The 15,778-nt window shown below is 34.2% G+C and overlaps 1 protein-coding gene across 2 annotated transcripts in view; it reads right to left on the reverse strand.

Moving 5' to 3' along the window:
* mrc1b (mannose receptor, C type 1b) overlaps positions 1 to 15,778 on the reverse strand; it is a 60,994-nt gene that overhangs the window by 21,100 nt on the left and 24,116 nt on the right. For both annotated transcript variants that reach the window (XM_062023786.1, XM_062023787.1), the window contains 7 exons: positions 15,117 to 15,189; positions 11,734 to 11,887; positions 11,632 to 11,670; positions 10,332 to 10,495; positions 10,193 to 10,254; positions 5,707 to 5,807; positions 5,504 to 5,646 (listed from right to left, as the gene is read on the reverse strand). In XM_062023786.1, the coding sequence (XP_061879770.1) occupies positions 5,504 to 5,646; positions 5,707 to 5,807; positions 10,193 to 10,254; positions 10,332 to 10,495; positions 11,632 to 11,670; positions 11,734 to 11,887; positions 15,117 to 15,189 (736 nt within the window). The remainder of the gene's footprint in view (positions 1 to 5,503; positions 5,647 to 5,706; positions 5,808 to 10,192; positions 10,255 to 10,331; positions 10,496 to 11,631; positions 11,671 to 11,733; positions 11,888 to 15,116; positions 15,190 to 15,778) is intronic.

The raw sequence follows: 15,778 nt of genomic DNA on the forward strand, positions 1-15,778 counted from the left end.
ACAAGAAAAAAAAGGGTAATCGACCTTAATATTGAGACGTAAAAGCACTCCGTTTTTTTAACATTGAAGCGCTCTCCCTGACCACCTGAGGGCACCACAGACTGTGGATGCATTTAAAAAAGGCTTAAAAGCCCTTCTTTTTAAAAAAGCCTTTTTTTTTAATATATGCATACTAGTTATAGCAGGGGTGGGCAATTAATTTTTACCGGGGGCCGCATGAGCAACCCGAGCACTGCTGGAGGGCCACATCGACAATATTTCAATTAAATTTTGCTCAATATTATTTTTGATATATACCGTAAGATAAATAATAATAATAATAATAATAATTAATAATAATAGTAATACTTCAACATAGTGTGTTTAACAGCATTCCATGACTAATATAAATAAATTAACATTAATAATAAATGACAGTAAAATAAGCACACGTATGACTGAGGAGTCATAGTGTAACTTTGTGTGGTGTTTGAGTTGTCCGACTTTTTGTGTGGCCATAAACGCACCAGTGGTTTAGTGGTATGCGTGTTGGTGACAGATGACAAGTTGGTTTTGGCCTGGTTTGTACGGCAGAAAATGACTAGTTTTTCCAGATAGAAGTGTTTTACTTATGTTTTTGGTGTAATTCTGGCCGAATATAAACAGTTTTGCTCAATAAAGTGATCGATATAATTCCTGTCCTCGAAGCATCTCGATAGACGTTACAATAATTGAACGGTGTTCAATTGAACGGTGTTGACGAACACCGTTAGGGCCGCTTGTTGTCACTGTCACTCAAAGTTGCATTGCAAAATTACATAGAATAAATATGTTTATTTTGTTTAGAATTCAGATGGGATTTGATTTGGTGCGCGGCATATATTTGCTGCGCGCAGCAGACGCTTGAGCAGTGCGCAATTGCGCAGGTACGCACCTTAGAGGGAATGTTGCATGGCAGTCCATGTCTTGTTGGAAACACGCCATTCTTCATCAACTTTTCTCTTTTTAGCGTCTCGGGTGTAAACCGTGCATCACTTGTCGCTGCATGTGCACCTTCACTCGCAGGTTACACACGGACACACGCCCATAAAGAATAATTTTCAAAATAAAAGCAGCACAGTTGTATTGCGCGCACGACATAGATGTTTTTTCAACTTTATTTTGTAATTAATGATTGCAGCTGTTCACATTCACTCACAATCACGCACACGCATACGTCCTCACGGAAGTAATACAAATAACGATTTTCAAAACAAAAGCAGCACCGTTGTATTGCACACTCGACATAGATACTTTTTTAAATTTATTTTGTAATTTATAATTGGCCTCACGCGGGCCGGACAGGGACGCACAAAGGGCCGGATGCGGCCCGCGGGCCGCAGAATGCCCAGGTCTGAGTTATAGCTATTTGGCTGTTCTAGTTTTTATTTTTTTATTTTCTTTTTATTTGTTTAATTTTTTTTTTTTTTAATTTTTTAATACACTGCAGCACTTTGAGATTGTTTACTCAATATAAAGTGCTTTTTACAAATAAAATCTATTATTAGTTCATACAAAATGTTTTTAGTGTAAAAATGACTCGTTTGACCTCAATAAAAACAACAACAAAATGCTTCATTTTTAACATTCAAGCATAAGAAAAAGGTTAATCGACCTTAATATTGAAACGTAAAAGCAGTTTTAGTAAAAAGAGTTATTTCAGACGAAAACCTGCAGATGAAATAATTACTGTATGCTCATTTGACATTTCAACCTTAACTGCCGCACAGGTGTAAAAAGAAGTAACCCACTACATATAATAAGAGGTAAAAAAACAGTCAGGTTTTAGCACTGAAGTGCAAAAAGACGTAACACCATTGAGATTCTAACAACAAAGTGTAAAAAGAAGTCAACCACTTCAATATCAAATAGAGATGCTTAGTTTTTAATATTCAAGATGCACAGTACAAATATGTTTTTAACAATTAAGTGTAAAAATAAATCAAGCACTTTAAGATTACCAGATAAATACGCTTAGTTTTAATATTAAAATGTATGTACTTTGTACAAAACGTTGTTAATATTCAAGAGTAAAAATGACTCATTTGACCTTAATAACAACAACAATAAATGCTTCACTTTTAACATTCAAGCACAAGAAAAAGGGTAATTGACCTTAATATTAAGACGTAAAAGCACTTAGTTTTTTTAACATTGAAGCGCTCTCCCTGGCCACTTGAGGGCACCACGGACTGTGGATGCTTTTAAAAAAGGCTTAAAAGCCCTTCTTTTTAAAAAAAGCCTTTTTTTAAATATATGCATACTAGTTATAGCTATTTGGCTGTTCTAGTTTTTTTTAATTTTTTTATTATCTTTTTATTTATTTATTTATTTTTTTAATACACTGCAGCACTTTGAGATTGTTTACTCAATATAAAGTGCTTTTTACAAATAAAATCTATTATTATTAGTTTATACAAAATGTTTTTAGTGTAAAAATGACTAATTTGACCTCAATAATAAAAACAACAACAAAATGCTTCATTTTTAACATTCAAGCACAAGAAAAAGGGTAATCGACCTTAATATTGAAACGTAAAAGCAGTTTTAGTAAAAAGAGTTATTTCAGACGAAAACCTGCAGATGAAATAATTACTGTATGCTCATTTGACATTTCAACCTTAACTGCCACACAGGTGTAAAAAGAAGTAACCCACTACATATAATAAGAGGTAAAAAAACAGTCTGGTTTTAGCACTGAAGTGCAAAAAGACGTAACACCATTGACATTCTAACAACAAAGTGTAAAAAGAAGTCAACCACTTCAATATGAAATAGAGATGCTTAGTTTTTAATATTCAAGATGCACAGTACAAATATGTTTTTAACAATTAAGTGTAAAAATAAATCAACCACTTTAAGATTACCAGATAAATACGCTTAGTTTTAATATTAAAATGTATGTAGTTTGTACAAAACGTTGTTAATATTCAAGTGTAAAAATGACTAATTTGACCTTAATAATAACAATAAATGCTTCACTTTTAACATTCAAGCACAAGAAAAAGGGTAATTGACCTTAATATTAAGACGTAAAAGCACTTAGTTTTTTTAACATTGAAGCGCTCTCCCTGACCACCTGAGGGCACCACAGACTGTGTATGCTTATAAAAAAGGCTTAAAAGCCCTTCTTTTTTAAAAAAACCTTTTTTTTAAATATATGCATACTAGTTATAGCTATTTGGCTGTTCTAGTTTTTTTATTTTTTATTATCTTTTTATTTGTTTATTTTATTTTATTTTATTTTTTTAATACACTGCAGCACTTTGAGATTGTTTACTCAATATAAAGTGCTTTTTACAAATAAAATCTATTATTATTAGTTTATACAAAATGTTTTTAGTGTAAAAATGACTCATTTGACCTCAATAATAAAAACAACAACAAAATGCTTCATTTTTAACATTCAAGCATAAGAAAAAGGGTAATCGACCTTAATATTGAAACGTAAAAGCAGTTTTAGTAAAAAGAGTTATTTCAGACAAAAACCTGCAGTTGAAATATTTACTAAATGTTCATTTGACATTTCAACCTTAACTGCCACACAGGTGTAAAAAGAAGTAACCCACTACATATAATAAGAGGTAAAAAAACAGTCTGGTTTTAGCACTGAAGTGCAAAAAGATGTAACACCATTGAAATTTTAACAGCAAAGTGCAAAAAGAAGTCAACCACTTCAATATCAAATAAAAATACTTGGTTTTTAATATTCAAGATGCACAGTGCAAACAATTAAGTGTAAAAATAAATCAACCACTTTAAGTTTACCAGGTAAATACGCTTGGTTTTAATATTAAAATGTATGTAGTTTATACAAAATGTTTTTAATATTCAAGTGTAAAAATGACAAATTTGACCTCAATAATAACAACTACAACAACAAATACGTCATTTTTAACATTCAAGCATAAGAAAAAGGGTAATCGACCTTAATATTGAGACGTAAAAGCGCTTAGTTTTTTTAACATTGAAGCGCTCTCCCTGACCACCTGAGGGCACCACAGACTGTGTATGCTTTTAAAAAAGCCTTTTTTTAGATATATGCATACTAGATGTAGCTATTTGGCTGTTCTAGTTTTTATTTTTTTTAATTTCTTTATTATCTTTTTATTTATTTATTTTTATTTTATTTTATTTTTTTAATACACTGTAGCACTTTGAGATTGTTTACTCAATATAAAGTGCTTTTTACAAATAAAATCTATTATTATTATTATTAGCTTATACAAAATGTTTTTAATATTCAAGTGTAAAAATGACAAATTTGACCTCAATAATAGCAACCACAACAACAAATACTTCATTTTTAACATTCAAGCATAAGAAAAAGGGTAATCGACCTTAATATTGAGACGTAAAAGCGCTTTGTTTTTTTAACATTGAAGCGCTCTCCCTGACCACCTGAGGGCACCACAGACTGTGGATGCTTTTAAAAAAGCCTTTTTTTTTTTTTTAGATATATGCATACTAGTTATAGCTATTTGGCTGTTCTAGTTTTTATTTTTATTTTTTAATACACTGTAGCACTTTGAGATTGTTTACTCAATATAAAGTGCTTTTTACAAATAAAATCTATTATTATATAATAATAAAATAAAATGTTTTTAATATTCAAGTGTAAAAATGACAAATTTGACCTCAATAATAACAACAACAACAAATGCTTCACTTTTAACATTCAATCACAAGAAAAAGGTTAATCGACCTTAATATGGAGACGTAAAAGCGCTTTGTTTTTTTTAACATTGAAGCGTAAAAATAAGTTAACTCACGCTAATAATAAAACATAAAAACGTTCCGCTTTTAACATTCAAGCATAAAAAAATCAAGTTAATCGACCTGAATAACAAGGCGTAAAAAAACCCTCCGTTTTTAAAATTCAAGCGTAAAAAAAATCGTTAACCAACCCTTAATAACAAGATGTGAAACGCTTCGTTTTTAACATTCACGGAAAAACTGACGCTCAAAATAAAACAAAAATGCAGTTTTTAACATTCAAGTGAAAGAAAAATAGTTGTCACTTTAGAACGTAAATCAATAGAAAACGTAATTTTAATTTTAGTGACCCATTTGGTGCCTCTGGACAAAAGTAATACCTACTCAGTGGCCTAGTGGTTAGAGTGTCCGCCCTGAGATGGGGTAGGTTGCGAGTTCAAACCCCGGCCGAGTCATAACAAAGACTATAAAAATGGGAGCCATTACCTCCCTGCTTGGCACTCAGCATCAAGGCTTGGAATTGGGGGTTAAATCACCAAAAATGATTCCCGGGCGTGGCCACCGCTGCTGCTCACTGCTCCCCTCACCTCCCAGGGGGTGAACAAGGGTGATGGGTCAAATGCAGAGGGTAATTTCACCACACTTAGTGGTACTTTAACTTTGACTTTATTATAATAACCTTCGCAAAATAGTCATCAAAAGCCAAAAGAACATGAAATTGTGGTCTAAATGTTAGATGTGACTTTTCAAAGTTGGCTCCTCCACTTACCCTGGAGTCAAATTTGGTCCATTTAAGCGGGCAGCCGCCTTTCGGGGGAACGGTGGGGCTGGCGGTGGTGTTGACGGGCGCCGACGACCCGCGCTTGCACATGAACTGGTGCTCTTCGCCGCAGTTGGAACCGCGCCACAAGCCTGGGAGCAAAGTGGCGTTAGGCACGGCGTTCCACTCGCAGCACTCTTGAAGGGACTCACCCAAAAAGTAGTTCAAAGTAACACAGTTCTTATCGTAGGAGTTGGGATCGGGTTGGTCCTCGTCCCATCTTTGGTACCCCACGGAAGTACCATCCATCCACCTTTGAAGAACACACCACAACAATGGAACATAACTTATTTTTGCATTGTCACTATGTTAAAAGCATACCGCGTATTCTAGGGTGTGTTCCGTAAACTCACTATATATAACACGTTTATTTATGAGCTGAAGTGCATGAGAAAATGGGAAAAAGTGATGTTTTTTCGAGCAGGGGAACGATGATTTATATAATGCAGGGGTCACCAACCTTTTTGAAACAAAGAGCTACTTCTTGGGTAGTGATTAATGCGAAGGGCTACCAGTTTGATACACACTTAGATAAATTGCCAGAAATAGCCAATTTGCTCAATTTACCTTTAACTCTATGTTATTATTAATAATTGATGATATTTACACTTAATTGAACGGTTTAAAAGAGGAGAAAACACGAAAAAAATGACAATTAAATTTTTAAACATAGTTTATCTTCAATTTCGACTCTTTAAAATTCAAAATTCAACCGAAAAAAAGAAGAGAAAAACTAGCTAATTCGAATTTTTTTGAAAAAATTAAAAACATTTTTTATGGAACATCATTAGTAATTTTTCCTGTTTAAGATTAATTTTAGAATTTTGATAACATGTTTTAAATAGGTTAAAATCCAATCTACACTTTGTTAGAATATATAACAAATTGGACCAAGCTATATTTCTAACAAAGACAAATCATTATTTCTTCTAGATTTTCCAGAACAAAATTTTTAAAAGAAATTCAAAAGACTTTGAAATAAGATTCAAATTTAATTCTACAGATTTTCTAGATTTGCCGGATCCAAATAAGTGTGTACAAAATATCAAATTGTGTGTACTATTAGTGCGCGTGTACTACTAAGAGTGCGTGTACAATTGGTAACGAGTACAAAAGTGGTGCAGACTGCCATATTTAAATGAGGCTTTTACGCGTATACAGGCTGGAGGGGAAGAAGGAGAAGCAAACTGTATTAACCTTGTAGATTGTTATAGCAACAATAGGTTAAGCTTTGTCAGTGTGCCGTGCGTTAGCTAGTTTCCCCTAGGGCAGGGGTGTCAAACAGCCCGCGAACAGGTTTTATGTGGGATGAGTTTGTGAATGTATATGTACAGTATGTGTATATGTATGTTTGTACAGTGAATGTATATGTACATGTATGTGTATATGTATGTTTGTACAGTGAATGTATATGTACATGTATGTGTATATGTATGTTTGTACAGTGAATGTATATGTACATGTATGTGTATATGTATGTTTGTACAGTGAATGTATATGTACATGTATGTATATATGTATGTTTGTACAGTGAATGTATATGTACAGTATGTGTATATGTATGTTTGTACAGTGAATGTATATGTACATGTATATGTATGTTTGTACAGTGAATGTATATGTACATGTATGTATATATGTATGTTTGTACAGTGAATGTATATGTACATGTATGTGTATATGTATGTTTGTACAGTGAATGTATATGTACATGTATGTATATATGTATGTTTGTACAGTGAATGTATATGTACATGTATGTTTGTACAGTGAATGTATATGTATATGTATGTTTGTACAGTGAATGTATATGTACATGTATGTGTATATGTATGTTTGTACAGTGAATGTATATGTACATGTATGTGTATATGTATGTTTGTACAGTGAATGTATATGTACATGTATGTATATATGTATGTTTGTACAGTGAATGTATATGTACAGTATGTGTATATGTATGTTTGTACAGTGAATGTATATGTACAGTATGTGTATATGTATGTTTGTACAGTGAATGTATATGTACATGTATATGTATGTTTGTACAGTGAATGTATATGTACATGTATGTATATATGTATGTTTGTACAGTGAATGTATATGTACATGTATATGTATATGTATGTTTGTACAGTGAATGTATATGTACAGTATGTGTACATGTATGTTTGTACAGTGAATGTATATGTACATGTATATGTATGTTTGTACAGTGAATGTATATGTACAGTATGTGTATATGTATGTTTGTACAGTGAATGTATATGTACATGTATGTGTATATGTATGTTTTGACAGTGAATGTATATGTACATGTATGTGTATATGTATGTTTGTACAGTGAATGTATATGTACAGTATGTGTATATGTATGTTTGTACAGTGAATGTATATGTACAGTATGTGTATATGTATGTTTGTACAGTGAATGTATATGTACATGTATATGTATGTTTGTACAGTGAATGTATATGTACATGTATGTATATATGTATGTTTGTACAGTGAATGTATATGTACATGTATATGTATATGTATGTTTGTACAGTGAATGTATATGTACAGTATGTGTATATGTATGTTTGTACAGTGAATGTATATGTACAGTATGTGTATATGTATGTTTGTACAGTGTATGTATATGTACATGTATGTGTATATGTATGTTTGTACAGTGAATGTATATGTACAGTATGTGTACATGTATGTTTGTACAGTGAATGTATATGTACATGTATATGTATGTTTGTACAGTGAATGTATATGTACAGTATGTGTATATGTATGTTTGTACAGTGAATGTATATGTACATGTATGTGTATATGTATGTTTGTACAGTGAATGTATATGTACAGTATGTGTATATGTATGTTTGTACAGTGAATGTATATGTACAGTATGTGTATATGTATGTTTGTACAGTGAATGTATATGTACATGTATATGTATGTTTGTACAGTGAATGTATATGTACATGTATGTATATATGTATGTTTGTACAGTGAATGTATATGTACATGTATATGTATATGTATATGTATGTTTGTACAGTGAATGTATATGTACAGTATGTGTATATGTATGTTTGTACAGTGAATGTATATGTACAGTATGTGTATATGTATGTTTGTACAGTGTATGTATATGTACATGTATGTGTATATGTATGTTTGTACAGTGAATTTATATGTACATGTATGTGTATATGTATGTTTGTACAGTGAATGTATATGTACAGTATGTGTATATGTATGTTTGTACAGTGAATGTATATCTACAGTATGTGTATATGTATGTTTGTACAGTGAATGTATATCTACAGTATGTGTATATGTATGTTTGTACAGTGAATGTATATGTACATGTATATGTATATGTATGTTTGTACAGTGAATGTATATGTACAGGATGTGGATATGTATGTTTGTACAGTGAATGTATATGTACATGTATATGTATGTTTGTACAGTGAATGTATATGTACAGTATGTGTATATGTATGTTTGTACAGTGAATGTATATGTACATGTATATGTATGTTTGTACAGTGAATGTATATGTACAGTATGTGTATATGTATGTTTGTACAGTGTATGTATATGTACATGTATGTGTATATGTATGTTTGTACAGTGAATGTATATGTACATGTATGTATATATGTATGTTTGTACAGTGAATGTATATGTACATGTATGTTTGTACAGTGAATGTATATGTATATGTATGTTTGTACAGTGAATGTATATGTACATGTATGTGTATATGTATGTTTGTACAGTGAATGTATATGTACATGTATGTGTATATGTATGTTTGTACGGTGAATGTATATGTACAGTATGTGTATATGTATGTTTGTACAGTGAATGTATATGTACATGTATGTATATATGTATTTTTGTACAGTGAATGTATATGTACATGTATATGTATGTTTGTACAGTGAATGTATATGTACAGTATGTGTATATGTATGTTTGTACAGTGAATGTATATGTACATGTATGTGTATATGTATGTTTGTACAGTGAATGTATATGTACAGTATGTGTATATGTATGTTTGTACAGTGAATGTATATGTACATGTATGTGTATATGTATGTTTGTACAGTGAATGTGTATGTACAGTATGTGTATATGTATGTTTGTACAGTGAATGTATATTTACATGTATGTGTATATGTATGTTTGTACAGTGAATGTATATGTACAGTATGTGTATATGTATGTTTGTACAGTGAATGTATATGTACATGTATGTATATATGTATGTTTGTACAGTGAATGTATATGTACATGTATGTATATATGTATGTTTGTACAGTGAATGCGCGTGTGGATGATTCAGATGTTAATTGTGTGAAGTGAAGTGAATTATATTTATATAGCGCTTTTCTCTAGTGACTCAAAGCGCTTTACATAGTGAAACCCAGTATCTAAGTTACATTTAAACCAGTGTGGGTGGCACTGGGAGCAGGTGGGCAAAGTGTCTTGCTCAAGGACACAACGGCAGTGACTAGCCGGGATCGAACCTGGAACCCTCAAGTTGCTGGCACGGCCACTCTACCAACCGAGCTATACCAACGCCCCAATTGTTTTTATAGGATTTTTTCAGTTATTCCTACTCACCAAAATGAGCCGTCAAGGTCCACGGACAAACCTATGTAGTAAGTCCCATAGCTTCTGGACACCTATATCCACGCATGCAGACCAAAAACAAAAATCACATAAGCATTAACAGTTTGTGACTTGGTGTCGGCGTTCATACCTGTTTCCATAGGAAGATGCCCTCGGCTTCACTGCTGATGGACACCAGATCGCCGTGTCTCTGCTGGCAGAAATGACGAGCATCTTCCATAGCCTTGGAGTCTCTGTTGATGTAATACTGACTGCCTCTCCACTGCAACCAACCATCTGAGGTCTCGTTATACACTGGAAGAGTCGGGTCAGAAACATGGGTTACCTGACCATCACCTGTGCACATGCCTGTAGTAGAGCGTGTACTAAGTCCCATCTTAAAACTCATTTGTATACTCTAGCCTTTAAATAGACCCCCCTTTTAGACCAGTTGATCTGCCGTCTCTCTTTTCTGCTCGGGACCCAGGGTGGACCACTCATCTGTGCATCAGTTGGGGATGTCTCTGCGCTGCTGACCTGTCTCCACTCAAGATGATCTCCTGCTGGCCCCACTATGGGCTGGACTCTCACACTATTAACTAGATCCACTATGGACTGGACTCTCACACTATTAACTAGATCCACTATGGACTGGACTCTCACTATTATGTTAAATCCACTATGGACTGGACTCTCACTATTATGTTAGATCCACTATGGACTGGACTCTCACACTATTAACTAGATCCACTATGGACTGAACTCTCACACTATTAACTATAGTGGATTGGACTCTCACACTATTATGTTAGATCCACTATGGACTGGACTCTCACACTATTAACTAGATCCACTATGGACTGGTCTCTCACACTATTAACTAGATCCACTATGAACTGGACTCTCACACTATTATGTTAGATCCACTATGGACTGGACTCTCACACTATTATGTTAGATCCACTATGGACTGGACTCTCACACTATTATGTTAGATCCACTATGGACTGGACTCTCACACTATTATGTTAGATCCGCTATGGACTGGACTCTCACACTATTAATTAGATCCACTATGGACTGGACTCTCACACTATTATGTTAGATCCACTATGGACTGGACTCTCACACTATTATGTTAGATCCACTATGGACTGGACTCTCACAATATTATGCTAGATCCACTATGGACTGGACTCTCACAATATTATGCTAGATCCACTATGGACTGGACTCTCACAATATTATGCTAGATCCACTCGACGTCCATTGCACCGGTCGCCCAGGGTGGAGAGGGTCCCCACATCTGCGGTCCCCTCCAAGGTTTCTCATTGTCATCCCATTGGGTTGAGTTTTTTCTTGCCCTGATGTGGGATCTGTTGTGGCTTGTGCAGCCCTTTGAGACACTCGTAATTTAGGGCTATATAAAGAAAACATTGATTGATACTAACCTAGTGCAGTATCGTTGGGAGGTGGCTTGGGAGTCACTCCTGTAATAGAAAAAAAGGTAAATGATAGTAGATAATAGTTGCAGCTTCAATCAATCATCTCACCTGCGCGGATCTGACAGAGCCAGTCGTTGTAACTCTCACAGTGAACATCATTCCAGGACCCGCTGTCATCGGATCGATAAATCCGGAATTCAGTGCACGATTCAGAATTTTGAAAATTGTTTGGCTCTCCTTCCTGCCAGTGTTGGTAGTTTACCTGTATGGAAAAAATTAATGAATAAAAAAAACATGTGAATTGAATGAATGAATACAGTGAAATGTCCTAATTTATTCAGTGGAAATTGAACGTCCTGCAAATATATGCCTTTTTTATTTATATTTTTTTACGTGATTGTAATTATTTTGTTTTCCTTTGATTCAATTTTTTTTTTTTTTAAATATATATGCCTCAAAAGATCGTCAACTTTACTTCTGCTTTGCCGTCTTTTTGTGATGCCACCATAACACGCCAATGACAGCATGGATAAAAAGTGTGATGCTAACCTTGTGTTGTCCTGATACCAATATTTTGGCACCGGTACCGGTACTAAAATTATTTCGATACTTTTCGGTACTTTTCTAAAAAAAAGGGGACCACAAAAATGGCATTTTTTGCTTTATTTTAACATAAAATTTTCAGGTACATGAAACATATGTTTATTATTGCAAGTTTGTCCTTAAATAAAATAGTGAACATACTAGACAACTTGTCTTTTAGTAGTAAGTAAACAAACAAAGACTCCTAATTAGTCTGCTGACGTATGCAGTAACATATTGTGTCATTTTCCATTCTATTATTTTGTACACATTATTAAGGACAAACTGTAAAAATTGATTATTAATCTACTTGTTCATTTACTGTTAATATCTGCTTACTTTCTCTTTCAACATGTTCTATCTACACTTCTGTTAAAATGTAATAATCACTTATTCTTCTCTTCTTTGATACTTTACATTAGTTTTGGATGATACCACACATGTAGGTATCAATCCGATACCAAGTAGTTACAGGATCATACATTGGTCATATTCAAACTCCTCATGTGTCCAGGGACATATTTACTGACTTAATAAACATAATATAATTGTTTTTTTTTAATTAAAGAAGATGTTGTGATGCCAAAAAATATTGGCTTGATCATAATAGTATTGACTAGACACGCTCCAGTACTTGGTATCATTACAGTGGATGTCAGGTGTCGATCCACCAATGGAATTTGTTTATATTTTCACGCGGGCGTTTCAGTGTTATAACTTCACCTTTATCTTTACTTTTTACACCAAAATGCGTCCATTCTCCCTTTTCTGTCTACACACTGTGTCTGCTTGTAAGTACTCAGTGATTGTGTGCTGCCGAACATGCTCCTCTGCTCGTAAAACCAGCAATGGCACGACGTGACGACGACATTAGTATCGTGGTACGATACTAATACCGGTATACCGTACAACCCTAAGCTAACCATACAAACGGTAAATCGCAGCGTAATGGCTTGATTTAATTTGATTACTATAAGCATTAAAGTAATAGTAGAGTGGAAAAACTAATTTATTGGACTTTATATGCTTAATTGTGTTTCATTGTATCCATTAAACCATATCCAATTGTATTTAGAATTTGCAAAGTATGTGAAAATACCGTCTAAACGTCACAAAATGCCATCCTATTAGTCGTCATCGAAGTAAGAGCAGACATTGTACAGTAAGTTATCATTTTATCATGTTTGTATTTCTTGCTTAGCACTTAGCAATACAGCTACATGATGCTATAGTGTTTCACTAAAGCCGGATCTGTTTAGCAGAGCTTCTAAAACAGGAAGATATGAACATCCTATCAGTTGTCATCGAAGTAAGAGCAGACATTGTACAGTAAGTTATCATTTTATTTTGTTTGTAGTTTGTATTTCTTGCTTAGCACTTAGCAATACAGCTACATGATGCTATAGTGTTTCACTAAAGCCGGATCTATTTAGCAGAGCTTCTAAAACAGGAAGATATGAACATCGTATCAGTTGTCATCGAAGTAAGAGCAGACATTGTACAGTAAGTTATAATTTTATTTTGTTTGTAGTTAGTATTTCTTGCTTAGCACTTAGCAATACAGCTACATGATGCTATAGTGTTTCACCATACTTGCCAACCTTGAGACCTCCGATACCGGGAGGTGGGAGGTGGGGCGGGGGGCGTGGTTAAGGGCGTGGTTAATAGGGGAGTATATTTACAGCTAGAATTCACCAACTCAAGTATTTCATATATATATATATACTTATATATATGTATGAAATACTTGACTTTCAGTGACTTCTAGCTATATATATATATATATATATGTATATATATTTATTTTATTATACATATAAATAAAATAAATACTTGAATTTCAGTGTTCCGGGGGCTATCCAGTAGATGGCAGTATTGTCCTGTTTAACTTCTCCGTTCATGACTCGGCCACCGTGTTCAATGGAGAAGTCTGTTCTACAAAATAATATACAGGCAACATAATTACATACCCCTTCCCCTTCGAACTGTCCTGGATGAACTGAAATTCTTGTTTCCATTCGTTTTGGAACTTGCAAGCGTATTTCTTCATCTTGCTCGTCGACGGCGTCGCCATGTCTGTAACTTCCTCGTTCGTCTGCTTCGTCTCCTTGTTGCGTGCGCAGTTGTGCACTCTACTCTCTAAAAGCCCTAGATGTTATGACGTCATTGGGCAGGCAAGCTGTTTATATTGTGGGAAAGCGGACGTGAGAACAGGCTGTCCCCACTCAGGTCCGCATTGAGCTGGAGGGGGCGTGGCCTCCAGCTCCGGCTGAATACCGGGAGTTTGGCGGGAGAAAATTTCTGCCGGGAGGTTATCGGGAGAGGCGCTGAATACCGGGAGTCTCCCGCTAAAAACGGGAAGGGTTGGCAAGTATGGTTTCACTAAAACCGGATCTGTTTAGCAGAGCTTCTAAAAGTTGTAGCTCAACCTCCTTATATTCAGGATCAACAATATAAGGTTCCGGATCATAATTCTGCCCAAAGTATGTTTGTAATTGTTGTTGGCTCTCACAAAGTCTGCACAATTTGCATTGTTTTTGGCGGGAAAGGGATCTGCGGTCCCTACCATTACGTCACGCGTCCTTATTGTCTCTCTAAATGAAAATCCGTGAGATTGACACTATTTTGATCATATCTAGTTACTTGCAAACGTTGTAAACGTCATACATCAGATATGTATGATAGTAGCTTCAATATAGAGGCCACTTGATTTCCACTCTACTGGTACTTTATTGCCTTTCAAAAACGATTTGAATACAAAATACTAAAACTACGTTAATACATTGTTTGCTCTGCATTAGCACCTTTTAGGCATCTTTACAGGGTGAGTGGTTGTACTTTGGTTGACTTTTAAGAAGGTTAAACATAATGCAATAAAATATAATTGAAAAAATAAATAAATTACTCACTGCGGATCCATCGCTCCACACAAAGCCAGTGCTTGGGTCAGCAATATGGAGTCCAATCCAGGCCTTCCCATGGCTGTGACAAGTAACATAAAAAAAAAGTTAATCAGGACACACAAAGTATGAACTAACAATATTGACCACAAAAAATGGCATTATTGGCTTTATTTTAACATAAAATCTTAGGGTACATTAAACATGTTTATTATTGCAAGTTTGTCCTTAAATAAAATAGTGAACATACTAGACAACTTGTCTTGTAGTAGTAAGACAACAAACAAAGCCTCCTAATTTTGTCAAAATTATTAAGGACAAGTGGTAGAAAATGAATTATTAATCTACTTGTTCATTTACTGTTAATATCTGCTTACTTTCTCTTTTAACATGTTCTATCTACACTTCTGTTAAAATGTAATAATCACTTATTCTTCTCTTCTTTGATACTTTACATTAGTTTTGGATGATACCACATGTGTCCAGGGACACATTTACCGAGTTTATAAACATGATATACATTTTTTTTTAAACGAAAGAAGATGTGATACCAAAAAATCATAGTATTATCCACTAGATACGCTACTGTACTTGGTATCATTACCGTGGATGTTAGGTGTAGATCCACCAATGGCGTTTGTTTACATTTTGACGCCGGTGAGCTACGGTGT

Source organism: Entelurus aequoreus, linkage group LG16 (genome assembly GCF_033978785.1).
Source record: "Entelurus aequoreus isolate RoL-2023_Sb linkage group LG16, RoL_Eaeq_v1.1, whole genome shotgun sequence".
In the NCBI taxonomy this organism is placed as follows: domain Eukaryota; kingdom Metazoa; phylum Chordata; class Actinopteri; order Syngnathiformes; family Syngnathidae; genus Entelurus; species Entelurus aequoreus.